The sequence below is a fragment of the Megalobrama amblycephala genome, linkage group LG5 (assembly GCF_018812025.1).
Source record: "Megalobrama amblycephala isolate DHTTF-2021 linkage group LG5, ASM1881202v1, whole genome shotgun sequence".
NCBI lineage: Eukaryota > Metazoa > Chordata > Actinopteri > Cypriniformes > Xenocyprididae > Megalobrama > Megalobrama amblycephala.
Window position 1 is genome coordinate 36,153,231 of NC_063048.1, and position 27,374 is coordinate 36,180,604.

Below are 27,374 nucleotides of genomic sequence, written 5' to 3' on the forward strand. Positions count from 1 at the left end.
TTATGAAAATTATTTTTTATTAATAAATAAATAAAGTTATATGTATTATTAAAATTCATGAGAGCATAATCATATTAGTAATAATAATATGAATAAAATAGAACTCAGAATGGAATATTATGTTGAAGTTTGCAAATTAAAGACCAAGTATGAAATGGAGATTCTTTTGAAGGCAGATTTGCAAGGAGCAATTTTAAAAAATTATCATTATCTTTTTTATTAATAAATACATAAATTAAATGTATTATTAAAATTAATAAAATAAGACAATGATTTAATAAAATATAAAATATTATTAATAATAAAAATTAATAAATATAATAATAAATTCATATAATGACTGAAACGACAAATGATGCACGGAGGCTGTGTGAGATCTGAATGACTCTGACGAGTCACATGATCAGTGACACTCATTGACTTGCATCTGATTGGTCGCATAGAAATAGAGCACAATCTGAAATATCTATAAATTGTCTGTGTGAAATTGCTGTTCATAACTTTAAGTCAGTTGATTGGTCTAACTGGATTCAGAAAAGTAAGAGAAGCTAGTCAGACTATTTAATAAAACCACTTAGATTAAAATATCACCAAAAAACACACATTTAAACCTGGAATTAAACATTTCAAACAGAAAACATGTGATGTAGAATGACATCTGAATCTTTAATTGGGTCAATGACGTGATGGGTCATTTTTTTGTCCAAAGGCCTTAATAATAATAAAAAACAAAGATATGACATCTAAAGTATAACTAGATCTCATTTATTGAATCCAGAAGGTTTTAATTATATTTTTCTACATATAAAGGTATTTTAAAGATTTTGAAGTGTCAAAAGGTCATTCGGTTTAACCGTCCAACCGTTCGTTTGTGATTAAAATATCTTAAAATGTAATAAATGTATATATTTTTTATTCTGGCATGATTTTATAACATCATATATCAACATAGTGCAAAATGACATTAAAATTATGTGTAGAAGTCGTTGCTTTGTTATGAGAAAAATGTCCGGAAAAATGAATTTCATTGACGTCATTCGGAGTAACCAATATAAAGGGATCATTTTGGATCAAGTCATGCGGTCAATATCATGTGACAGGATGTGACATCATTCAGACACCTGCAAAGGACCACATGGTTGTGAAGCAAAGTAACTAACTCTCTCTTAACTATTTGATAAATTCATGTTTTTACTTGATCATACGCATGTCCCGAAACATCAGGTCATTCGGTGCAACCGCTATAAAACATGGAAAATGATGTAATATTTTAAAAACTTGAACTAAATGTAAAATGTTTGATTGTCCTTTTGTTAGATATCAGCCTGTTAGCATTGTTTGAAAATATCATCATTCGGTAAAACTGAAATTTTGGTTAAACCAAATGACTTTTTTGGTGATAAATTTTGTCCATCTTGTAAAAAATGACAAAAGCAGAGTTAATTTATTATAAAAACCACATAATCTCATTCTTAACACTTAATAAAACTTATATATATATAAAAAAACGTAATTATATATAAAACCTATATCTCCATTATGTTTTTTTACACTTTTAAAAACCTTATTGGTCAATGACACAAATATATCAGACTTTCATATTTTAGTGTGTTTTGGGGAGAAAATAACCTCAAAATTCACACTGAGACACATTTAAACCTGCAAACAAACATTTCAAGCAGAAAAGCGAAGGTATCAGACTTTCACCTCCGGTGTGTTTTTGCGGTTGTTTTCTCTCTGTGATCCTGAGCGGATCTGGTGTGAAGCAGCAGGAATAATGAGGATGTGTTTGTTTCTCCTCTATATTGCAGCTGTTCTGACGGTGGATCACTCTGTGGTGGATCTGGAGACCATCGAAGCTTTATATGAAAATGTGAGTGCATAAAGAAACCCGAGAGCGAGGAAGAATGTTGACGAGATTAACACCTGACTTCTTTATTCACTTTCTACAGTCCATGATTTAACAGCACCAGCTGTTCATCTCGTCAATAAAACTGCCTTTATTATTTCATTAAACATTAATTGTGTGTGTGTTTCTAACTCTGAGTCTCGATTTTAGAGGCTGTGTCTAAATTATATACATATCTTTATGCTTTTACATCTGTAGTCAGCGGTTATCTGAATGACCAGTCAACTAGTTAGTCGATCGTGATTCGTTCATGTTATATGAGGGTGCTCATAATGGTTCTGTTGTGAATGTTTGCAGAGAGCTCAGACTGATGAACTGGAGAAGATCAGGAAACATTACGAGACGTCTAAAGAAGATGAAGTGAAACTCCTGGATAAACCTGAACAGTACGTCTTTTTAGTGGTTGAGCAAAAATGAGCCGTTTCAGTGCGGTCCCTTTAAATGCAAATGAGCTGCTGTGCTCGGCTTAAGAGGGCGGAGCTTCAAGAGCTCGTTCTCCCCTGTCAGGATTCAGTCAGGACACACAATAATGGCAGAAACTGCCAATATATGCTGCATGGAGATAGATCAGGTATAGTTTAGTTCAGTTACGGTTATATCTTATATTGTCTTCTTGTTTTTAATCCACTATATTAGTACAGGCCTGCTGTACCGTCCGAATGATGGCCAAAACTATACAGATGGGTTTTATGACGTTTATTGCACTTCACAGAAAAGATGAAGCGTCCATTTTCACTCAAGAAAATCACTGTAAGAGCTTAATAAAACACTGCAAGTGCGCATTAAAATATTACTCTTTCCCTTGTATTTTTACCAACATACATAGCGAATTACACAGAAACACTCGTTACAACTAACAGTAAACAAATATATAAAGACCTGATGCCTTTCGGGTGGTGCTTAATAAACTTTATACCCGTAAATAAACTCCGATGAACTGTAATAAAGTGCTCTCACCTTCATTACTGCCGTATCCAGTATCACTCTGGAGACTGTAAGCTGGATCACGAACAGTTTATACGTGTATATCCTTGAGTAGCACATTTTAGCACAGTTTCTGTTTTATATTGTCCCTTTGTATTGACATTAATTCACTAAGCAGTCCGGTGTGAAATGATTCGTGCAGACATAAACAAATTTTCGTGTCTTATTATCACATTACCGAATATCGGCACGTCTAGTGATGATTAAACTTCAAAAAATAATGATTTAATTAAATAAATGTGAGCGCTGCATGTTTCATAGAATATTTTAAATGAATACTAATAATCATTTATCATTTTGACTCATCCCTTTTTCTTAAAAAATGTTTTCAAGGCTGAAATGTGGAGGTTTATAAAACTTGTTTTTGTCAAAACTTGTATTATTTGACCTATAAAGTTGTTTAAATTGTCAGGTTTTTTCATTTATTTTACGTTTTAGGATGGTACCATAAATAACATTCACCTACATCCTCAAATAGAGTGCAACACTTGGTTCTGGAAGGTAAAACTTCATTCATTTTCTCCATAGGGAAATTAATTTTAAACGATAATTTATACCCCTTTTAAAGTCAACCCTACTGTGAGCTATGAGGATGTTTAATCGATGGTTTTTGCTTCTGTTGAAGACATCAGCCCATGTTATTTCAACTTGGTTTTAAAATAATCATGTTTATCAGCTGATTTCGTGGTGAAAAACTACATTACCCATGATTCTGTACTGAAAATTCCACCAAATAGAGTCAAAAAACATGCCAAAAGAGCTCTTTAGCTCCGCCCACTCCCATGATGCGCTGCAATAAACATAAAATATATTGTGTATATATAATCAATATTTGTACATGAGTAGTTTTATATTTCTTAATCATTTTTAATTCGATTGTGCTGTTCGCAATGCTTCATGGGATTGTCGGTCTTTCCCTCACTAAAGCTGTTAAGTACCTTTTGTCTTTTTGTCAGATTTTCAAAAAAGTTTTTGCTTCAAATCAAAGTTTGTAATGTTATGATTCTCCTTATAGCTGGTTGGCTTGATTCATGGCTTATAACACTTTAACAATGACTTCCCTGTGGGAGAAATTCATGGAAAAATACTTAAAATACCACTGAAAGAGTGGACGGGAACTGTTGCACTCTATACGGTAGTAATTTTATTCATGCAGGTCTTTAAAAAGGTCTTAAAATACCTTAAATTTTATTTCAAACACCTGTAGATAATATTTGAAGTCTGCTGCTTCAGTCCATGAAGTGAGGAGAGTTAAAGACAGGATAAATCACATAATTATGACTCTTCCCTCAATTCATAAAAACAATCAGCTTCATTTGTTCAAGACTTAAACATATACACTGTAAAAAAAAAAAATTCAAAGTTGAAGTGTTTTACAAGAAAATACTGTTTCTAAAAACTGAGGGGTGATAAATTTACTCTCACATGCTGTACAAACATCTTAACCATTCCTGTAAAACTACTGTGTTTGACCTTTGACCCTCCACTGTAATGAGTCAGTGTGAGTCCGTCCGTATGCTAATGAAACAGGAAACCAGCGATCCTCTGCACATGATTGTGTGTCTCTGTGACTCGTGCCGCTAATATTTGACTTAATTACACTAAAGTGCACTTAGTTACATCCAGATTTGTGTGTTCGTGTGAAGACCCTGTGACCTCTTTGATCTTACTGGTTTTTCTCTTTCATCTTCCTGCGCAGATTCCTGTACGAACTCTCCCAGATTCCGGATTTCGCCGGTCGTGCTCACTGCATCATATTCCGGACGGTCTTTACGGACTCCATATCTTCTGTCCATCGTAAGGTGGAGACCATCTCTACTGTGTGCAAGGTAAAATAAAGCCTGGAAAGCTGCTATTAGATTTATTTTGCTCTTCTATAGTTGTTAAGACTTAACTGTTGTCTTAACTCAACTGTGTGGAAGTTTCTTTCCATCACTGAAAAATGAAAAAGGTAATTGTGACTTTTATCTCGCAATTCCGACTTTATAACTCGCAATTCCGACTTTATATCTCGCAATTCCGACTTTATAACTCGCAATTCCGACTTTATATCTCGCAATTCCGACTTTATAACTCGCAATTCCGACTTTATATCTCGCAATTCCGACTTTATAACTTGCAATTCCGACTTTATATCTCGCAATTCCGACTTAATAACTCGCAATTCCGACTTTATATCTCGCAATTCCGACTTTATAACTCGCAATTCCGACTTTATATCTCGCAATTCCGACTTTATAACTCGCAATTCCGACTTTATATCTCGCAATTCCGACTTTATAACTCGCAATTCTGACTTTATAACTCGCAATTCTGACTTTATATCTCGCAATTCCGACTTTATAACTCGCAATTCTGACTTTATAACTCGCAATTCTGACTTTATAACTCGCAATTCTGACTTTATATCGCAATCGCAATTCTGACTTTATATCTCGCAATTCCGACTTTATAACTCGCAATTCTGACTTTATATCACGCAATTCTGACTTTATATCGCAATCGCAATTCTGACTTTATATCTCGCAATTCCGACTTTATATCTCGCAATTCTGACTTTATAACTCGCAATTCTGACTTTATATCTCGCAATTCCGACTTTATATCTCGCAATTCCGACTTTATAACTCGCAATTCTGACTTTATAACTCGCAATTCTGACTTTATAACTCGCAATTCTGACTTTATATCTCGCAATTCCGACTTTATAACTCGCAATTCCGACTTTATATCTCGCAATTCCGACTTTATATCTCGCAATTCCGACTTTATAACTCGCAATTCTGACTTTATAACTCGCAATTCTGACTTTATAACTCGCAATTCTGACTTTATATCTCGCAATTCTGACTTTATATCTCGCAATTCCGACTTTATAACTCGCAATTCTGACTTTATAACTCGCAATTCTGACTTTATAACTCGCAATCGCAATTCTTCTGACTTTATATCTCGCAATTCCGACTTTATATCTCGCAATTCCGACTTTATATCTCGCAATTCCGACTTTATAACTCGCAATTCTGACTTTATAACTCGCAATTCCGACTTTATATCTCGCAATTCCGACTTTATAACTCGCAATTCCGACTTTATAACTCGCAATTCTGACTTTATATCTCTCAATTCTGACTTTATATCTCGCAATTCCGACTTTATATCTCTCAATTCCGACTTTATAACTCGCAATTCTGACTTTATATCTCACAATTCCGACTTTATAACTCGCAATTCCGACTTTATAACTCGCAATTCCGACTTTATATCTCGCAATTCCGACTTTATATCTCGCAATTCTGACTTTATATCTCTCAATTCCGACTTTATAACTCGCAATTCCGACTTTATAACTCGCAATTCCGACTTTATATCTCGCAATTCCGACTTTATATCTCGCAATTCCGACTTTATATCTCGCAATTCCGACTTTATATCTCGCAATTCCGACTTTATATCTCGCAATTCTGACTTTATAACTCGCAATTCTTTATAACTCGACTTTATATCACGCAATTCTGACTTTATATCTCGCAATTCTGACTTTATATCTCTCAATTCTGACTTTATATCTCACAATTCCGACTTTATATCTCGCAATTCCGACTTTATAACTCGCAATTCTGACTTTATATCACGCAATTCTGACTTTATATCTCGCAATTCTGACTTTATATCTCTCAATTCTGACTTTATAACTCGCAATTCTGACTTTATATCACGCAATTGTTTGATATAAACTCTCAATTGCAAGGAATAAAGTCAGAATTGTGACAAAAAAAAGTCAGAATTGTGAGAAAAAGTCAGGTTATGACAAAATATTCATTTTTGGGTGAACTAACCCTTTAATTATTTCTGCAGTGTGCATATTGTGCACAGTATGTGAAACGACCTTTATGACATACTACATGTCCTATTATCCTATTTCCAGAGTGACGAATCAAGCAGAAACAACATCAAACATTTTCTTGAAATGTTATTTGCCAAAGAATTCAGAATTAAAAATGGCAAATACATCAAAAAATAATGAAATCAGGAACACAATTGATGTGCAACCCACTCTCTAAGTAGACATGCAACAAAATGAGGTCATGTGATGTCAGTGTGACACACTACTGATTGAAATGATTATTGTTGCATGCTGCAAGACTTTTTGAATTAGTATGTTTATATTTGATTATTCCTTCCAATTCCAGAGTAATGAATTGACCGGAACAACATCAAACATGATTTTTAATATCTTCTTGACTCATAATTTCATTGAACTTCCAAAAAAAACTCAGACATTTCTTTTTATTTAGGGATTAAAATTGAAAAATAATGGACAGAAAAACATGTGCTGCAGATGAAGTGTGTAAGTGTGTATTTCTGTGTTTGCTGTGCTTCTACAGGTGTTTCTTGAGAATGAGAGTGTGAAGGATGTGATCGGTCTCATTCTGGCCTTTGGAAACTACATGAACGGTGGAAACAGAACCAGAGGACAGGCGGATGGATTCGGACTGGAGATTCTTCCTAAATTAAAAGATGTCAAGAGCAGGGTATAAAAATAATAACACCATGAACCTGAACTGAACTTTGAATGTATTTGCAGCAGAAGTGCTTCATTTGATTTGGTGTGATACGGTCACCTCAACATCTCCTAATTCTTTTCTTTTCCCATCAGGACAATCGTATAAGCCTGGTGGATTATGTGGTGTCTTACTACCTGAGAAACATGGACGAGGTACAGCTGTTTGAACTTTAGCCTCATGATTGAATCATCGTTCTAGCTGTGCTTTCCTGCACATCACCAAAACGGCTCTCTGTGGCTGTGTTTAACCCCATAAACTGACAGTAACACTGATGTAATGCAATAAAAAACAACAGACATCTGAAGAAATGATTCAGTAATATAGTCTTGTTTTCCACCACAAATATCTAAACATTCTGAAATCAAGACACATTTACTGGAGAAGCAAAATAAATGAAGATATTAAGTCTTGTTTTCTGAAAAATCTATCAAAATTAAGTGAGTTCAAGATTAAAACACGAACTATGGAGTCAGAAAAACCAACTTCATTCAAAGGGAAAACTAGTTTATTTTTTCTGACCCACAATAACAGATATTTGTTCTTAATTTAAGCAAACACTCGCTTCATTTTGAGAAAACAAGACTTAATATAGCTGCGAGCAGCAGTTATCAGGGTTCAAGTGCTTTAAGGCCTAAAAAGGTATTATGTTTCATTTAGCAAGCCTGTAGCCACTTAGATCATAGATGGAAAACACCATTTACAGCAAATACAGGCAGTTTACCAAAAGAAATATATGGTTTATAAAGCTTTTTAACAGTGCCATCTATGGTCCGATCTCCATAAAAGTTAGCATGCTTGTTTAGAATCATATGTCACATGTGCTCACCTATTTTTGTGTTTTCGTTTAGGATTTATAGGCTTTTGAGTATATTTTGCCACACTGCTTTTCTAAATGACCTCTTTTTGATAATTATTGATTTAGAGAGATCAGAGATTTGAACTGCACTGGTTTGGTTCCAATCAGGCGACTAGTTCGCAAAAGTAGGTTTTCTAAATAATCGCGAATATTTAACCCTTAAATGCATGACTGTTTCTCCAATCATTCTTACATATTCGGGTCTTTAGCGACCCGGATCTATATCTAACACAGAAGGATCTCTACCTGTCGTGATAGTATAAAACTCCTCTGATATTAGAGTAACAATTACAGAAGGATAAAATAAATCATATTTTGTTACCTTTTGGAGCTTGAAAGGGCTCAGTTTGAGCAGATGTTTTATGCCATCACCACTGTCCTCGTCAGCTCATTTCCCAGTAAATTCAGCAAATAATAGGCTAGGTTTATGTTTGAGGTCACGAATATGAGCCCATTCGCGATCTCAAACATATTCTCAAAACGATATAATTTTCAATATCTTCAAAATCAATATTTCGATCGCTAACAGCTTCACCAGATTCATCCTGTAACAGTTACAGTCATATTTGATTGCGTTCAATACTTGCTCTGCAGTAAATCGCTGAGCCATTTCATGTTTTTCTTATTATTTCGTTTTCTGAATGAGTCGTCACTTCAGCATTGTGTATCAGACATTGCCACCTTGTGGAATAAAGGTGAATTGCACTTATTCCGTCATCTAAGATTCAATTATTGTTGTGCAGAATAAATATACGTACACTCATACACACCTCGGGTCGTTAGCGACCCTATACAATTTTTACAAAAAATTAATACAAAATAGGCATTCCTTTATAATTTTATGATTTTTTTTCTTGTTATATTCTTTATAATGAATTGATTGAGGAATACCAAGAAGGTTGATGTCTAACTTTAAAAAATGAACGAGGAGGAGGGTAGTGAATGACGTCCCGGGTCACTAAAGACCCGAGGTATGCATTTAACGGTTAATGAATGATTTGATTGACAGCAGTGGTTCTTGAGGCAAAGTTGTTCAGTATGAGGAGATCTATCAAATGATATGAATATTGTGTGGATGTGTGAAACACCACGTGATTACAGAGGTGTAAAGCACCACCTAGTGGTGATTTCTTTCAAAATTCTCACAGACCTCTAGGCCCATGAGTCAAACATGCCCACGAGTTTCATGTTTTTCGAGATAAGCCAGTGTCCTCAAAGACAATCATGGCTCCTTGAACCAAGACACTGCATGCCAATTTTCAAGTCAGTCCTAATGGTTACATAGTTAAAGCTGTTTTTATGATTTCATGTAAAATGTATAGCACCACCAAGTGTTCAATCCTCGCGATTTTTTTACTGTGAGCAAAGATTGAGCCTATACACACATGTCCCAGATTTGATGAAAATATCTTATTCCGTTCACGAGTTACAGCCATTTTAGTAAAAGTGGCTCCGCCCACTTTTAACATTTTGCCGCCCTTTAGCGACCATGAATCAAAATTTCAACTTTTTCTGAAATGTTTTAGTTGGATGTTGCGTTTTTTAAAATGTTGCTACTTGTTTCAAAAGTAATGTTCCTATTTTGTTTGAAGAATGATACAATGGAATTTTCCCTTAACGTTCAAATAACCAAGAAAAAACTATTTAAAAACATTTTAAAAAATGGACATTCATGAATGACGCTTTCATAACTTAAATGGAAATGTCAGCTAAATGTATTTAGAATATATATATTTTTTTGTTAGCTGGGTAGATAATTGTAATGGAAAACAAGACAAAAATACCAAATAAGAAAATTCTTGTCAGTTTCTCTTTCTTTCTTTCTGAAAGATTGTGTTGTTGTGTTTCAGAACGCAGGAACAGAGAAAAGCGTTTTCCCGCTGCCTGAACCTCAGGATCTCTTCCACGCCGCACAGGTCAAGTTTGAAGATCTCGCAAAAGACCTTCGCAAGTTAAAGAAAGAGCTGACAGGTATGAATCCCATCCGTTTGTCTGTGATTCAATGCCGGAGATGGACAGAACGACAGGTATAACCGGTGCTCAGACACTCTTTTTGATTATTTACACAGCGATTCATTCTAGTGACTCTTTTGAATCACTAAACAGAGATTGATTCACTGATTGGTTCAGTGGCTCTTCCGCTGATTTCAGTGAGTCGTTGAATCATTCGCTCAAATGATTTATTAAAAAATGAACGTCTATCAGAATGATTTTGCTTCAGTCAGTTTAGTTTCAAACCGTCTGTCAATTAACAAGCAGTTAAAAGCAACTTCTTTTCATGAAACAGTTTTTACACTGGAAAAGGGCGCTTTTACCATAGTTGTGCTCGGGGCCGCCGCAGGGGTCAAAGGTCACGCCCCCCCAGCCCCTGGTGTCTGCAATTATTTAAATCAGCCAATAATACGGCATATGAAAGCAATTAGATATGCTCTCTCCTCATTCCCCTCCATTTGAGAATCGTTGTTAAAAACTCTGATCCTCAGTGACCCGGGGGAAAAATACAAAACGGCTACAAAACCACTGCCGCCCCACCTCGAGCTGTCTGTCACTCATTTATTAGCACAAAAATGCAAGACAATAAATACAGAATAAGGGCCTTAGCATTTGATCCACACCACAACAAAAAACCCTTGATCGTCTGGCCTGCGAGTCCTCGGGCGTTGGCATGAGATCGTAAGGAGGGTGTTGCGAGCGCACCTAGGACGTCTGTATTTCTGGACAGGGATAAATATTTATGCCGTGCTATCATAAAGAGCTCCAAGTGTTCCTAATTATTCCTCGAGTCATTTCTGTTTAAAGTGAGAGTGCAGAGGAAGTCGAGGTGGTGAAGAAAGAGTTTCTGGAGCGAGATTTGAGGTCTGTGCATCTGACGTACACGTGTGAGGCCTTTGATATTCCTGCTTCTGCTCCAATCACACAGTGAATCTGCAAAATCAACTGTTTTACTGCCATCTATAAAAATTTAAAACTGTCTTCAAAACACTTTAAAGTGGAATATTTATTCTGAATGATTTATCGCTGCACATCATTGTTGTTTTAAATTCATGTTCCTGGTAATCTTGAATCGGAATATCTTCCTCTTGCAGCATCTCTTCTCTTCTCTGATGATGAGGGCGGGGCAACCTGTCACTCACATGAGATCCACCAATAGCAAAACACAACCATCCAATCAATTACACACAGACAAAATCAAGCCCCGCCCTACATTTGTTCTTGTTTGCGAAGCGTTTCACTCGGATATATGACACAATAGAGATGAAAAGACCAGCGAAACTTACGTTTCATGATATTTATAGTCAGATGAGTTAGAGCTCTACAATTAATATGAAACATTAATAGCTCAGATCATTTGATTTTGGAAGAATCTGATGAGAAATGAGGAAAATGTGGACAGATTCACACAAAATTCTTAACTACAACCCACCAAAATAAACGTCTGGTTTAGGAAATTATGACTAAAATATATTTCTGTCGTACAGGAGAATGTACTTCTCTAACATTAACAAAAACACATTTTATTTTTAAAGGAATTTGTAAGCAATTTTTGTTTTAATTTGCTTTAATTTAAACAGTACACCTCTTGTGCAACACTTCATTTAAAAACATTTTACATGAAGATTAAATAATTGTTAAAGTTTTATACATTTGATTTACATTGTTTTTAATGACAAATTTGTAAATCATAAACCACATAATTCAGAAAAAGTTCGTTTTATGAATTCAATTGTTTAGACATCTTTTTTTATTTCTTAAAATTTGTATTAAACCATTAAAACAGAATCCAGAAAAATTAAAATGGAGAAAACAGAATTTCGGAAAAAATAAAACACATTTCATAGTGCGCTATTATTGTTAAAATCCTGAGTAAATTATTACATTCTTAAAGCTTTATTAATTCACTTTCTGATTCTTAAAATTTGATTAAACCATTAATTAAAATGAAAAACACAGAATTTGGGTTTTAAAGAGACACATGTGAGATTACTTTTGGAATCTGCAAGTTTTTAAATTCTCTTTTTAATTGTTTTGTTTTTTTTTAAACTTTTTTTTTTTTTTTTTTTTTCTTGGTTATGTGAATGTAAAGGGAACATTACATTGTATCATTCTTAAACATTATGGGAACGTTATATTTTAATGTTCTCTGAATATTCTGAAACAAGTAGCAACATTTAAAAAACTTCCCTGAAAAATGTTCCATGAATGAAGTATAAATAATGTTTTTGTGCTTACGTTTTGAGAACATTATTAAAGATCAGATGCTTTGAACTGATGCTTTGACGTTCTATTAACGTTACTGGAAGAACTTTGAGAGAACCTTGCCAGAACGTTCCCTGTTGGGTAAGCCTCTATCAGAGACAGTAGTTGGACGTCCCAGCTCGTCCTGTGTGTGTTTAAGCGTTTGTGTTTGCTGATTTTACACCCGTGGCGTGTGACACGGCCTGGCGCAGGGGTCGCGACATGGGGTCAGTCTCAGGGGCCGGTGACATGTCTGAACTATGAGACGAGAGCGAGACAGAGATGCCCTGAGACAACCTGACTGCCCCGCTGCCCTCCGCGCTGCTCTCTTCAACTTTTACCAGAAATCTGATCTCCGTTTCAGCTCCTTTGCTCTCTTCAGGGTTAAAAGAGTCTCTCTCGAGTTTACACTCATGCTTTTGATGGACTGGCTTAAAGTTACTTCACTTTACCTGATCTTTAGATGATTTTGCCCAGGCAGTGTTGTTTGTTTGTAATGTGTCTTTTGTGTTTCATTCTAGTAGCTCCAGCAGAAGGTCAAGAATTCTCAGGGAAGGTGTGAACTGATCGAATGTATGCCTTGAATTCCGCTTTGCATTAAAAGTGTCTGCCAAATGCATAAATGTAATATTTACTACCAGTCAAAAGTTGGGAATATAAGAATTTTTAAAATGTTTTTAAAAGAAGTCTCTTCTGCTCACTAAGGATGCAAAATATGTGAAATATTATTACAATTTAAAATAACTACAGTAAAATTGTTAAATATTATTACAATTTAAAATAACTACAGTAAAAATTGTGAAATATTACGATTTAAAATAACTACAGTAAAATTGTTAAATATTATTACAATTTAAAATAAGTACAGTAAAAAATTGTGAAATATTTTTACAAATTAAAAACTACAGTAAAAATTGTGAAATATTACAATTTAAAATAAGTCCAGTAAAATTGTGAAATATTACAATTTAAAATAAGTACAGTAAAAAATTGTGAAATATTTTTACAAATTAAAAACTACAGTAAAAATTGTGAAATATTACAATTTAAAATAACTACAGTAAAATTGTTAAATATTATTACAATTTAAAATAACTACAGTAAAAATTGTGAAATATTACGATTTAAAATAACTACAGTAAAATTGTTAAATATTATTACAATTTAAAATAACTACAGTAAAAATTGTGAAATATTACGATTTAAAATAACTACAGTAAAATTGTTAAATATTATTACAATTTAAAATAAGTACAGTAAAAAATTGTGAAATATTTTTACAAATTAAAAACTACAGTAAAATTGTGAAATATTACAATTTAAAATAAGTCCAGTAAAATTGTGAAATATTACAATTTAAAATAACTACAGTAAAATTGTTAAATATTATTACAATTTAAAATAACTACAGTAAAAATTGTTAAATATTACAATTTAAAAAACTACAGTAAAAATTGTGAAATATTTTTACAAATTAAAAAACTACAGTAAACATTGTGAAATATTACAATTTAAAATAACTACGTAAAAATTGTTAAATTACAATTTAAAATAACTACAGTAAAAATTGTTAAATATTACAATTTAAAATAAGTACAGTAAAATTGTGAAATATTTTTACAAATTAAAAACTACAGTAAAAATTGTGAAATATTACAATTTAACATAACTACAGTAAAATTGTGAAATATTATTACAATTTAAAATAACTACAGTAAAATTGTGAAATATTATTACAATTTAAAATAACTACAGTAAAAATCGTGAAATATTTTTACAAATTAAAAAAACTACAGTAAAAATTGTGAAATATTACAATTTAAAATAACTACGTAAAAATTGTTAAATTACAATTTAAAATAAGTACAGTAAAAATTGTTAAATATTACAATTTAAAATAAGTACAGTAAAATTGTGAAATATTACAATTTAAAATAACTACAGTAAAATTGTGAAATATTATTACAATTTAAAATAACTACAGTAAAATTGTGAAATATTATTACAATTTAAAATAACTACAGTAAAAATCGTGAAATATTTTTACAAATTAAAAAACTACAGTAAAAATTGTTAAATATTACAATTTAAAATAACTACAGTAAAAATTGTTAAATATTACAATTTAAAATAAGTACAGTAAAATTGTGAAATATTACAATTTAAAATAACTACAGTAAAATTGTGAAATATTATTACAATTTAAAATAACTACAGTAAAATTGTTAAATATTATTACAATTTAAAATAACTACAGTAAAAATCGTGAAATATTTTTTACATATAAAAAACTACAGTAAAAATTGTTAAATATTACAATTTAAAACTACAGTAAAAATTGTGAAATATTATTAAAATGTAAAACAGCAAGTTTTCTCTGTGAATATATAGTAAAGTGTAATTTATTCCTGTGATCAAAGCTGAATTTTCAGCATCATTACTCCAGTCTTCAGTGTCAGTAATGAGTAACAATGCTGAAAATTCAGCTTTGATCACAGAAATAAATTACACTTTACTATATATTCACAGAGAAAACTTGCTGTTTTACATTTTAATAATATTATACAATTTTGACTGTATTTTTGATCAAATAAATGAAGCCTCATCACATTTATTTCAGATAAAGCATCATTTCCAGCTGTTTTCAGAAGTAATTGTAGCATTAAATGATTATAAATGTCTAATAATTTCTGTTATGTTTAAAGCGGACACTCTCGAGATGATGTTCATACCTCAGACAAACACAAGTGTGTGTTGAAGCTCGGCATTAATCACAGCCGGAGAAGAACACAAGTGTCTGTATCCAGACGGTGTCCTTTTGATTAAGCCACTGGTGGGGCGTGTAATTTTCCTGGGAAGCGCGACCGCAATTCCCAAAACAAAACCTCAGTAACCGCTCCATGCACGGGAATATCCAGGCAACTTTGGGCACAATAATGAAAACACAAAAGAAACCAAAAAAAAACTTCAGAGGCGGAAAGCACATCGAAGCACAGCTGTTTTTCTTACATTTTAATGACAGCAGACAAACATCATCGCATGAGTAATGGTTATCAAAGAATAACAGCTCTGGACTGGCCGTTATTGAATGCTTCCAGATGAAGCTCTTCTTCCTCAGTGTTTTTAACTTGTTTTCCAGCACAAATATCAAAACATTCTTAAATCAAGATGCATTTACTGGAGGAGCAAAATGACTTTGGATATTAAAGTCAACTGGAAAAATGATCAAAATGAAGTTTAAACTTGAAAAACAAGAACAAATATCTGTCAGTGTGTTCAGAAACCACAAACAAGACAATATCTTGAGTCATTTTGCTTCTCAAGTAACTGTATGAAGGTTTAGATATTAAAATACTAAACAGTTTGAGGGATCTTCATGTGTTTGCATGTCATTTGCTCTCTGAACAGCGCCGCGTCAGTCTATCTGCCTTCACTTTATAAGAGCGTAAGTGGCGCATCAATCGAGCCCATATGCCACGGGTCGAGACAATAGAGGCATTCCTCGTATCCTCCAATGATGAAAGAGCGAATTAACCGAAACCATGCTTCTACACGCATACAAACTCCGGCTCACAGGGCTTTAGACGTCATGTTTTGGAAAGTCTTTCAGGAGACAAGACGTTTGTCTGGCGGGGCGGCCCGGAGTTATTTATATAGCATGCAGTGGATCATTTCCATCGGAGCAAAGCCGAAGAATTTCAGTAGATAATCCACAATTATATACAACCTCAGAGTGCTGTCAGAGCTCGGGATAAATCCCGGCTATTGCCCTTCTGACTGGCCAAGGCCGACGCGTGGAGATAAATCAGCTCTGTCCCTGCGGTTACGGCTTTCAGTGGTGTGGAGCAGCGAGAGTCACTGGAGGACTCGAGGACGTTTGAACGTTTTCAGTGTGTTTTTATTTATTGACGTTTTGTTCTACAGCGTGAATCACACACACTGAAGACGCTGTTATGATTGTCTCTGAAAACACGTTTCTAGATTAGACAGTCTGAGGATTACACTGTAGAGCAAAACATCAAAGTATCGTCAGGTTATGTTTACCACCAGCTTCATGAGCATCATCATCATCATCATCATCATCATCCGTCATCATTCCTCCATCCATCCATCCATCCATCCATCATCATCATCCCTCTATCCATCCATTCATCCCTCCCTCCATCCATCATCCATCCATCCTCCCTCCCTCCCTCTCTCCCTCCATCCATCCATCCATCCATCCATCCATCATCCTTCCCTCTATCTATCGCTCCATCCATCCTCCCTCCCTCTCTCCCTCCATCCATCCATCCCTACCTCCATCATCCATTCATCCATCCATCATCCTTCCCTCCATCATCCATCATTCCTCTATCCCTACATCCATCCATCATCATCCCTCTATCCATCCATCCATTCATCCCTCATCCATCATTATTTCTCCATCCATCCATTCCTACCTCCATCATCCAATCATCCATCCATCATCCTTTCCTCCATCTATCCATCCATCCATCCATCCTCCCTCCATCCATCCATCATTCCTCCATACCTACATCCATCCATCATCATCCCTCTATCCATCCATTCATCCCTCCATCCATCCATCCATCATTCCTCCATCCATCCTCCCTCCCTTGCTCCCTCCATCCATCCATCCTCCCTCCATCTATCGCTCCATCCATCCTCCCTCTCTCCCTCCATCCCTACATCCATCATCATATCCCTCTATCCATCCATTCATCCCTCCATCCATCCATCATCCCACTATCCATCCATTCATCCCTCCCTCCATCCATCCATCCATCATCATATCCCTCTATCCATCCATTCATCCCTCCATCCATCCATCATCCCACTATCCATCCATTCATCCCTCCATCCATCCATCCATCATCATATCCCTCTATCCATCCATTCATCCCTCCATCCATCCATCCATCATCCCACTATCCATCATCCATCCCTCTATCCATCCATCCCTACCTCCATCCTCTCCCTCCATCATCCATCCATCTCTCGCTCCCTCAATCCCACCCTCCATCATCCCTCCATCCATCCATCCATCGGTCCCTCCATTTATCCCTCATTTTATCCATACCTACATCTATCATCCATCCATCCATCCATCCATCCATCCATCCATCCATCCATCATCCCACTATCCATCCATTCATCCCTCCATCCATCCATCATCCCTCTCTCCATCCATCCATTCATCCCTCATCCATCATTATTTCTCCATCCATCCATTCCTACCTCCATCATCCAATCATCCATCCATCATCCTTTCCTCCATCTATCCATCCATCCTCCCTCCATCCATCATCATCCCTCTATCCATCCATCATTCCTCCATCCTTCCTCCCTCCATCCATCCATCCTTACATCCATCATCATATCCCTCTATCTATTAATTCATCCATCCATCCATCCATCCATCCATCATCCCTCTATCCATCCATTCATCCCTCATCCATCATCCTCCCTCCCTCCATCCATTCATCCATCCGTGGATGTATATATTTATATACATATAAATGCTATAAAATCGATTAATTGCATCTAACATAAAAGTTTGTTTACATAATGTTTGTATATATATTTATCAATTAATGTCAGCCAGTTAATAACTAGAACTTTCTAAAAATAAAATAAAATTAAAGTGAAAACAAAATGTAAAAACAATTTTAATTCAGAATATTAACAAAAACTATAATCGTATATCAGTAAAACTGGCATGTGCATGATGAATTATTCACAATAAGATTTCCATTTCATTATCATTCATGTAGAGTTCATGTAAAGATGAATCCTCAGATTGTTATTCCACAGAACAAATCAACTGCCTTTGTGTAAAAGCATGAGGAGTGTTGTGTTTATATAAAAACATAAGCATTATAAAAATGCATATTATAGCCCAGATCAATGATAAACACATGCAGGTATTTACTAGATTCATTAATGCTAAACATATCCATACATGCGGCCGAGAGTCGAGCTGCCAAGTGATTTCTCTCAGCTCTTTGAGTTTGTGTGAACGCAGTTGTTTGGCAGCACAACAAAGACTCTGCTGAGCACAAACAACACAAACTCCATCCGGCATCTGCTCCTGCTCCAGAGGATCCTGATGTCTGGAAGCTTTCGCTAGGAACATAAACGTGTGCGACGTCACCGAGAGGAATCGACAGATATCAAACTCGCTGTCATAATGATGAGATGCATACTCTGAAATCATCAGGAAAACTCGTAAACTAGTTCTCATGTTTGACACCAGAACAACCTGCCTCATAATCAAAAGCATTCCTGCTCCGGCTCCGTCTGAATGCGCTCCAAACGCTCGTCTTTGATAGTCATCTGTTGGAGATGAGATTCACACACTTCTTGCTCATGTTTCTCGTTTAACTCGTTTATGGAAGTGCTGGTAATCTGATACGCAGAACTCACCTGCGCTTCATTAATTCTGAGCGATTAGTTCATGTCCTTCCTACTGTGCTGCTCGTACACTTGACCTTGTGATGCATGAACTGCATGTGATTTCAGCATCTCAGTTTTGACTTCTTTGATCTTTGACTTGTTTTGACTGTGAAGATACACTTTTATACAAAATGTAATTAAAAAAGGGTAAATATCCCACCACACTTCAGCAGTTGATTCATCACGGCACATGATGACTCTCATATCAGATGTGTGTCTTTGTCTCAGTGTTTCTGATGTGTTTCTCCTGCAGCGTGTGTGAAGGAGGTTCAGCAGGTGTGTGAGAACTCGTCTGACGAACATCTGCAGCCCTTCAAGGACAAGATGGAGACCTTCATCAGCTCTGGTGAGTCACAAACACTTCATTACTGTGCCGTAATTCTGTTCACGATGACTTCAGCGTGTTGAGGAAGAGCTGGGCACTGACACAAACTTCACGATTTGATTCGGTTTTGATTCACATGCTTGCGATTCAATTCTGACTTTGATTCAGTTCGATTCGATATTGATTCATTTGGATATATATCAGAATCTCTCTGAACTAATTCTGTGAACTCTACAGGAACCCTGTCAGTCACTACATTAACAACCATCATCTCTCCATCCATCCCTACAACTGTCATCCATCCATCCATCCCTCTATCCACCATCATCCCTCCATCCATTGGTCCCTCCATTTATCCCTCATTTTATCCATCCCTACATCTATCATCCATCCATGATCATCCATCCATCCTTTCATCCATCCCTACATCTATCATCCATCCATCATCCCTCTATCCACCATCCATCCCTCCATCCATCCATCCATCATCATCCCTCCATCCATTGGTTCCTCTATTTATCCCTCTTTTTATCCATCCCTACACCTATCATCCATCCATCATCATCCTCCTCCATCCATCCATCCATCGATCCATCCATCCATCCATCCATCATCATCCCTCCATCCATTGGTCCCTCTATTTATCCCTCTTTTTATCCATCCCTCCATCCATCCATCAGTCCCTCCATTTATCCCTCTTTTTATCCATCCCTACATCTATCATCCATCCATCCATCATCATCCTCCATCCATCCATCCATCATCATCCTCCATCCATCCATCCATCATCATCCTCCATCCATCCATCCATCCATCGGTCCCTCCATTTATCCCTCTTTTTATCCATCCCTACATCTATCATCCATCCATCATCATCCCTCCATCCATCCATCAATCCATCCATCCATCCTTTCCTCCATCCCTACATCTATTATCCATCCATCCATCATCATCCGTCCATCCATCCATCCATCCCTTCTACCCTCCGCCCATACATCCATCCATCCCTCAATCCACCCATCCATCCATCCATCCATCCATCGGTCCCTCCATTTATCCCTCTTTTTATCCATCCCTACATCTATCATCCATCCATCATCATCCATCCCTACACCTATCATCCATCCATCCATCCAACCATCATCATTGCTCCATCCATTGGTCCCTCTATTTATCCCTCTTTTTATCCATCCCTACATCCATCCATCCATCCATCCATCGGTCCCTCCATTTATCCCTCTTTTTATCCATCCCTACATCTATCATCCATCCATCCATCGGTCCCTCCATTTATCCCTCTTTTTATCCATCCCTACATCTATCATCCATCATCCTCCATCCATCCATCCATCCATCCATCGGTCCCTCCATTTATCCCTCTTTTTATCCATCCCTACATCTATCATCCATCCATCATCATCCCTCCATCCATCCATCAATCCATCCATCCATCCTTTCCTCCATCCCTACATCTATTATCCATCCATCCATCATCATCCGTCCATCCATCCATCCATCCCTTCTACCCTCCGCCCATACATCCATCCATCCCTCAATCCACCCATCCATCCATCCATCCATCGGTCCCTCCATTTATCCCTCTTTTTATCCATCCCTCCATCCATCCATCGGTCCCTCTATTTATCCATCCCTCCATCCATCCATCGGTCCCTCCATTTATCCCTCTTTTTATCCATCCCTCCATCCATCCATCGGTCCCTCTATTTATCCATCCCTCCATCCATCCATCGGTCCCTCCATTTATCCCTCTTTTTATCCATCCCTACATCTATCATCCATCCATCCATCCATCATCATCCTCCATCCATCCATCCATCCATCCATCATCATCCTCCATCCATCCATCCATCCATCCATCATCATCCTCCATCCATCCATCGGTCCCTCCATTTATCCCTCTTTTTATCCATCCCTACATCTATCATCCATCCATCCATCCATCATCATCCGTCCATCCATCCATCCATCCCTTCTACCCTCCACTCATACATCCATCCATCCCTCAATCCACCCATCCATCCATCCATCGGTCCCTCCATTTATCCCTCTTTTTATCCATCCCTACATCTATCATCCATCCATCATCATCCATCCCTACACCTATCATCCATCCATCCATCCATCATCATCCATCCATCCATCATCATCCATCCATCCATCCATCCATCCATCCATCCATCATCATCCTCCTCCATCATCCATCCATCCATCATCATCCATCCATCCATCCATCCATCCATCATCATTGCTCCATCCATCGGTCCCTCCATTTATCCCTCATTTTATCCATCCCTACATTCATCATCCATCCATCCATCCATCCATCCATCCATCCATCCATCATCATCCATCCATCCATCCATCCATCCATCATCATTGCTCCATCCATCGGTCCCTCCATTTATCCCTCATTTTATCCATCCCTACATTCATCATCCATCCATCCATCCATCCATCCATCCATCCATCATCATTGCTCCATCCATCGGTCCCTCCATTTATCCCTCATTTTATCCATCCCTACATTCATCATCCATCCATCCATCCATCCATCCATCCTCACTGTTGGTGAACCTCATGAAAATTTCTCCAGCTCAAATGTTACTCTAAAATCTAAAGAAATAATTAAGTATATTATTATAAGTACAAATTATGTTTATCAAAGGAAATTTTAGGACCATAAAGATTTTTTGCAATATGACGTATTTATATTCATATTTGCACTAATATTGTACATGTTTATGATTTGGAAAATATTTTTATTTATTTCATCAAAGCTTTATTTATTTATTTTATTCTTATGTATTTACTTTTTTATATATATTTATGTTTTTATTATTTAATAATTGTTAGAAAATAATTCAATTTAAAAGTTATCTTTTATTACTTATTTATTTCAAAAAAAATTTACACCCATTACATAATATATATATATATACTTTTTATTTAGGGGTGATATATGAGCTGTTTGTGACAGTTTTCGTGAGATTCAGATGCAGATCTATTGCTCTCTCTCTATATTGTTCTTTTCTAGAGTTTGATTTGATCTGGTGTCGAGTTGTTCTTCATTAATTCCTCAGTGTTCAAGCGTCGTGTTTGTGACGGCAGAGATTCCCTCGGTGAGAAACCGCTGCAGATTGATGTGTCCGTTTGATTTCATTACACGTGTGGTTTAAAGCGAGCTATCCGTGAGACGTGTTACTTCATAATGAACCCTGAATCTGAGGGTCTTTATGGAGAGCGCAGCGGCCGCTCAGAGCCGCGAGTCGCTTTTAAAGCCTGAATTTATTGTCCTTCTCAGCGTGCAGGTCCCATAACTTTCTAGTTAGCCACTACTGGTTTCATGTTTACAGACGGAGCTGAGGAGAAAATTCACACATCCCTCTCCGCGGCGCGCACAAGCACACACATATACAGCGGAGGGAGACCGCAGGCGCCAGTCCACCCCTGCTGAGACCAACGCCATTGGTCACGGCTCACCCCGCGCGGCCCGTTACAAACTGCCTTCATTAGCCTGAGACAATCAGCCACACACACACACACACACTCGCGCGCGCTGGGGAAAACAGAACGCGCTGTTCACACTCTCCCCCACCAAAAGACCCCCAAACTCGCCTTTGAACAACGTTTCGGAGACTTCCCCCTCTTAAATCAGGGAGTGGGAAAGGTCCCCCCCATCATAGTAAAAAAAAAAGGATGAATCTGGAAAATGCAATAAATCTGAGATCATAGGCGCGCTCTGGCCTGAGATAAATTCTTGCACCTCGGCCCGGCCGCCGCACACATCTGCCTTGCATTTAGACACTTTTACATGGAGCAGCTCCACGGGAGCCACTAGAGCAACACACACACACACACACACACACACAAAACCAATGCGACACACTCTATAAGGGGAGAAAACATCAACACGAATGCTTTAACATCTCTGTTGTTTCTCCTAGACAGCGAAATGGAGAGCAAAAGGAGACTCATGTCTGCTATAAAAGATCAGTCAAACTCAAACATTCTCGTCACATGATCTGAGCTGATCCTCGTTCAGTTTACAGCTCTATACTGTGACTGGATGACAACTAGTATCTGTGTCAACTAACATGAATATGAAGAAAAAGTTAATAAATGCTGCGAAAATATATTTACTCATTGTTATTTCATGTTAGTTAAAGGATTAGTTCACTTTCAAATACAATTTTCCTGATAATTTACTCATCCAAGATGTTCATGTCTTTCTTTCTTCAGTGGAAAAGAAATGAAGGTTTTTGAGGAAAACATTCCAGGATTTTTCTCCATATAGTGGACTTCACTGGGGTTCAACGGGTTGAAGGTCCAAATGTCAGTTTCAGTGCAGCTTCAAAGAGCTCTACATGATCCCAGACGAGGAATAAGAGTCTCATCTAGAGAAACCATCGGACATTTTCTAAAAAAATACAAATCATTATATTCTTTTTAACCACAAATGCTCGTCTTGCTCTGCTCTGTAACGTTTCTGCTTGTTTGCAATGCAATTGTAAATAAAGAACTGGTGTTTGAATAAGTACAGCGTTTTCTGTGACGCTCCACGCATGACGTAATCATGTTGGAAAGGTCACGTGACGTAGGCAGAAGTACTGATCCAGTGTTTACAAAGTGAACGTCAAAGACTAAGTCAAACAGGCTTTACAAAAAAATGTAAAACAACGATGTCGAACGATTTTGAAGTTGGAGGAGAAAATGAGATGGAGTTTTTCTACCGCGGTACTTCCTCCTACGTCACGCGTGATCTTTCCAACATGATTACGTCATGCGTGGAGCATCACAGAGCAGTGCAAGATGAGCATTTGTGGTTAAAAAGTATATAATGTTTATTTTTTTTTAGAAAATGTCTGATGGTTTCTCTAGATGAGACTCTTATTCCTCGTCTGGGATCATGTAGAGCTCTTTGAAGCTGCACTGAAACTGACATTTGGACCTTCAACCCGTTGAACCCCAGTGAAGTCCACTATATGGAGAAAAATCCTGGAATGTTTTCCTTCATTTCTTTTCCACTGAAGAAAGAAAGATCATGGAAGCTTGTTTCCACCACAGATTAAAAAAATCAAAGGTAATTGTGACTGTTTAAACTCGCAATTGTCCTTTTATAAGTCATGATTCTGATTATTTTTCTCATAATTATGAGACAGAAAAGTCAGAATTTCAAGTTTTAAACTCAAAAGTCCAATTTGAGATTTTTTTATGTTTTTATTCCGTGGCGGAAACAAGCTTCCGTGGGTGGAGATGTTTCCTCTCTCAGTGTGTTGTGTTGTTGACGTGTTGTTGTGTTTGGTCCGCAGCACAATCAGAGTACGCGTCTGAAGATGAGCGGCTGCAGGCGGCACAGAACAGGTAGGAAACACCTTCAGTGTCAGCTGATATGAGGTATCCAAACACTAGTGTGCTGCCTACATAGACGGCATCATGACTAAGGTGACCTGAGGATTTGGGGCCTTGAAAATGAAGATTTCAAAAGAATAGATTATTAAGAATGAGAATCTAGAAGGATATTAAGATATCTTGAAGACTTTTAGAGTTTCAGACATGCAAACTTTGGAAAAGGAATATTTATGGCACTCAGGAATGTTCTATGCAGTTGAGATGATGGAAAAACACAAGATACATTTCTAGTTTCAACATTATTTGTTCTTCAGATATTCCTGAAGTATCATCTTTATACAAACTGACCCACATTTGTTTTTTGACCACTGAAAATGTGACCAATTTACTCATGGAGCCGCATTAAGATCTTCATATCTCTGGGATTGAACAATCGAGGGCCTTTAAAATGAAGATACCAGAAGAAAAGTTTGTTCAGAACCAGAATCTAAAAGGATATTAAGATATCTTTAACACTTCTTGAGTTACAGTCATGCAAACTTGAGGAAAAGAACACAAGAAGTGCTTTTTTCCCATGTTTGAACTGTCACTGTTGGCATATAATGAAACACAGATTGATAAAGTCAACAGATTTCACTAATAGATCTTCCAATCTCTGTGTGAAAATAAAATAATGATGCTGCCATCTTTATAAAGTCATTTTACACTCCTCTAATTTGGTGAAAATGGTCATTTTGATCCTCATCTACAAAACACTGGATTACTCAGTAAATATACATCTGTGACATTTAATATTTGGGCTTTCATCACTATTTATGTTTGTCTTTCTACAGAAAAAAAAATATTATGAAAATCAAAAATTTGGTTGATTTGACACAGAATGACCCAGATGAATTTTCAGCATCAGTGTCACATGATCCTTCAGAAATAATTCTAATATGACGATTTGCTGCTCAAGAATCATTTATGATTATTATCAGTGTTAGAAAACAGTTTTTATGGAAACTGACATTTTATTTTTCAGGATTCTTTGATGAATATAAAGTTCTAAAAGAACAACATTTGATTGAAATAGAATCTTTTGTAACATTCTAAATGACTTTACTGTCACTTTTGATCAATTTCATGTGTCCTTGATGAACCCAAACTCATGAATGACAGTTCTCTCACCAGTTTGGATGTATTTTTCCCCTCGTCGCTAATGCATTCTGGGATTGTTTGCCCTGTGAAGGAGCAGGTGTGTTTTTGAACACAGAGCGTCGTGAAGGATGGAACGAGCGTCCGTGTTATCGTGTGGTCTTATCATGTGTATTTGAGCGTGTCAGACTCCCAGCAGGAATACTGCAAACTGTTTGTGCTGATTTATGTGCCAGCGTTCGACTGCCAGATGCTGCACGACGGAAAGTATCTGGAACTTTTCATAGAAAGGACAAACAAAGCATATTGATTATTTTTCCTTGTTTAGGTTTGAGAGGTTTTTTGTAACCTGAAACAAAACAAAGCGAAATGAAATAAATAAGACGCAGAACATGCACACACACTGAGTAAAGAAATGACTTCCAGCTAACAGGGAACGTTCTGGGAAGGTTAAGAACTAACATTAAAGGGTTCGTTCACCCAAAAATGAAAAGAATGTCATTAATTACTCTCCCTCATGGCGTTCCACACCCGTAAGACACATCTTCAGAACACAAATTGAGATATTTTTGATGAAATCCGATGGCTCAGTGAGGCCTGAGCAATGACATTTCCTCTCTCAAGATCCATTAATGTACTAAAAACATCTTTAAATCAGGTCATGTGAGTACAGTGGTTCAATATTAATATTATAAAGTCACGAGAATATTTTTGGTGCGCCAAAAAAACAAAATAACGACTTATATAGTGATGGCCGATTTCAAAACACTGCTTCAGGAAGCTTCGGAGCGTTATGAATCTTTTGTGTCGAATCAGCTGTTCAGAGCGCCAAAGTCACATGATTTCAGCAGTTTGGCGGTTTGACATGTGATCCGAATCATGATTCGATACACTGATTCATTTGTGCTCCGAAGCTTCCTGAAGCAGTGTTTTGAAATCGACCATCACTAAATAAATCGTTATTTTGTTTTTTTGGCGCACCAAAAATATTCTCGTCTCTTTATAATATTAATATTGAACCACTGTACTCACATGACCTGATTTAAATATGTTTTTAGTACATTAATGGATCTTGAGAGAGGAAATGACATTGCTCAGGCCTCACTGAGCCATCGGATTTCATCAAAAATATCTTAATTTGTGTTCTGAAGATGAATGAAGGTCTTACGGGTGTGGAACGACATGAGGGAGAGTAATTAATGACATTATTTTCATTTTTGGGGGAACTAACCCTTTAATAGAACGTTTGTTCAGAGTTATATAGTCTTTAATAATGTTCTGCACAAAAACTTTATTTCTACATCGTTCATGGAGCGTTTTAGTTTAAATGTTACATTCAGAGAACATTCAAAAGTAACGTTCGCTTAATGTTTGAAGAATGATCAAATGTAACGTTGTTAGAACACATTATTGTTCTCTAAAGTGCAGATGTTTGACAGAATCCCGCACATGGACTCCACGCTCGACTCCACGTTAATGAAGGTGTTGAATTGGCCAATATTGATCAAAAGAGCCTGGCAGCCAGAAACT

The 27,374-nt window shown here is 36.6% G+C and overlaps 1 protein-coding gene across 3 annotated transcripts in view; it reads left to right on the forward strand.

Moving 5' to 3' along the window:
* Positions 1-27,374, forward strand: part of LOC125269226 (formin-1) — a 77,573-nt gene that overhangs the window by 43,973 nt on the left and 6,226 nt on the right. For all 3 annotated transcript variants that reach the window (XM_048192095.1, XM_048192096.1, XM_048192098.1), the window contains 8 exons: positions 1,812-1,873; positions 2,207-2,295; positions 4,593-4,722; positions 7,282-7,428; positions 7,554-7,613; positions 10,168-10,288; positions 19,266-19,358; positions 24,668-24,719. In XM_048192095.1, coding sequence (XP_048048052.1) covers positions 1,812-1,873; positions 2,207-2,295; positions 4,593-4,722; positions 7,282-7,428; positions 7,554-7,613; positions 10,168-10,288; positions 19,266-19,358; positions 24,668-24,719 — 754 coding nt within the window. The remainder of the gene's footprint in view (positions 1-1,811; positions 1,874-2,206; positions 2,296-4,592; positions 4,723-7,281; positions 7,429-7,553; positions 7,614-10,167; positions 10,289-19,265; positions 19,359-24,667; positions 24,720-27,374) is intronic.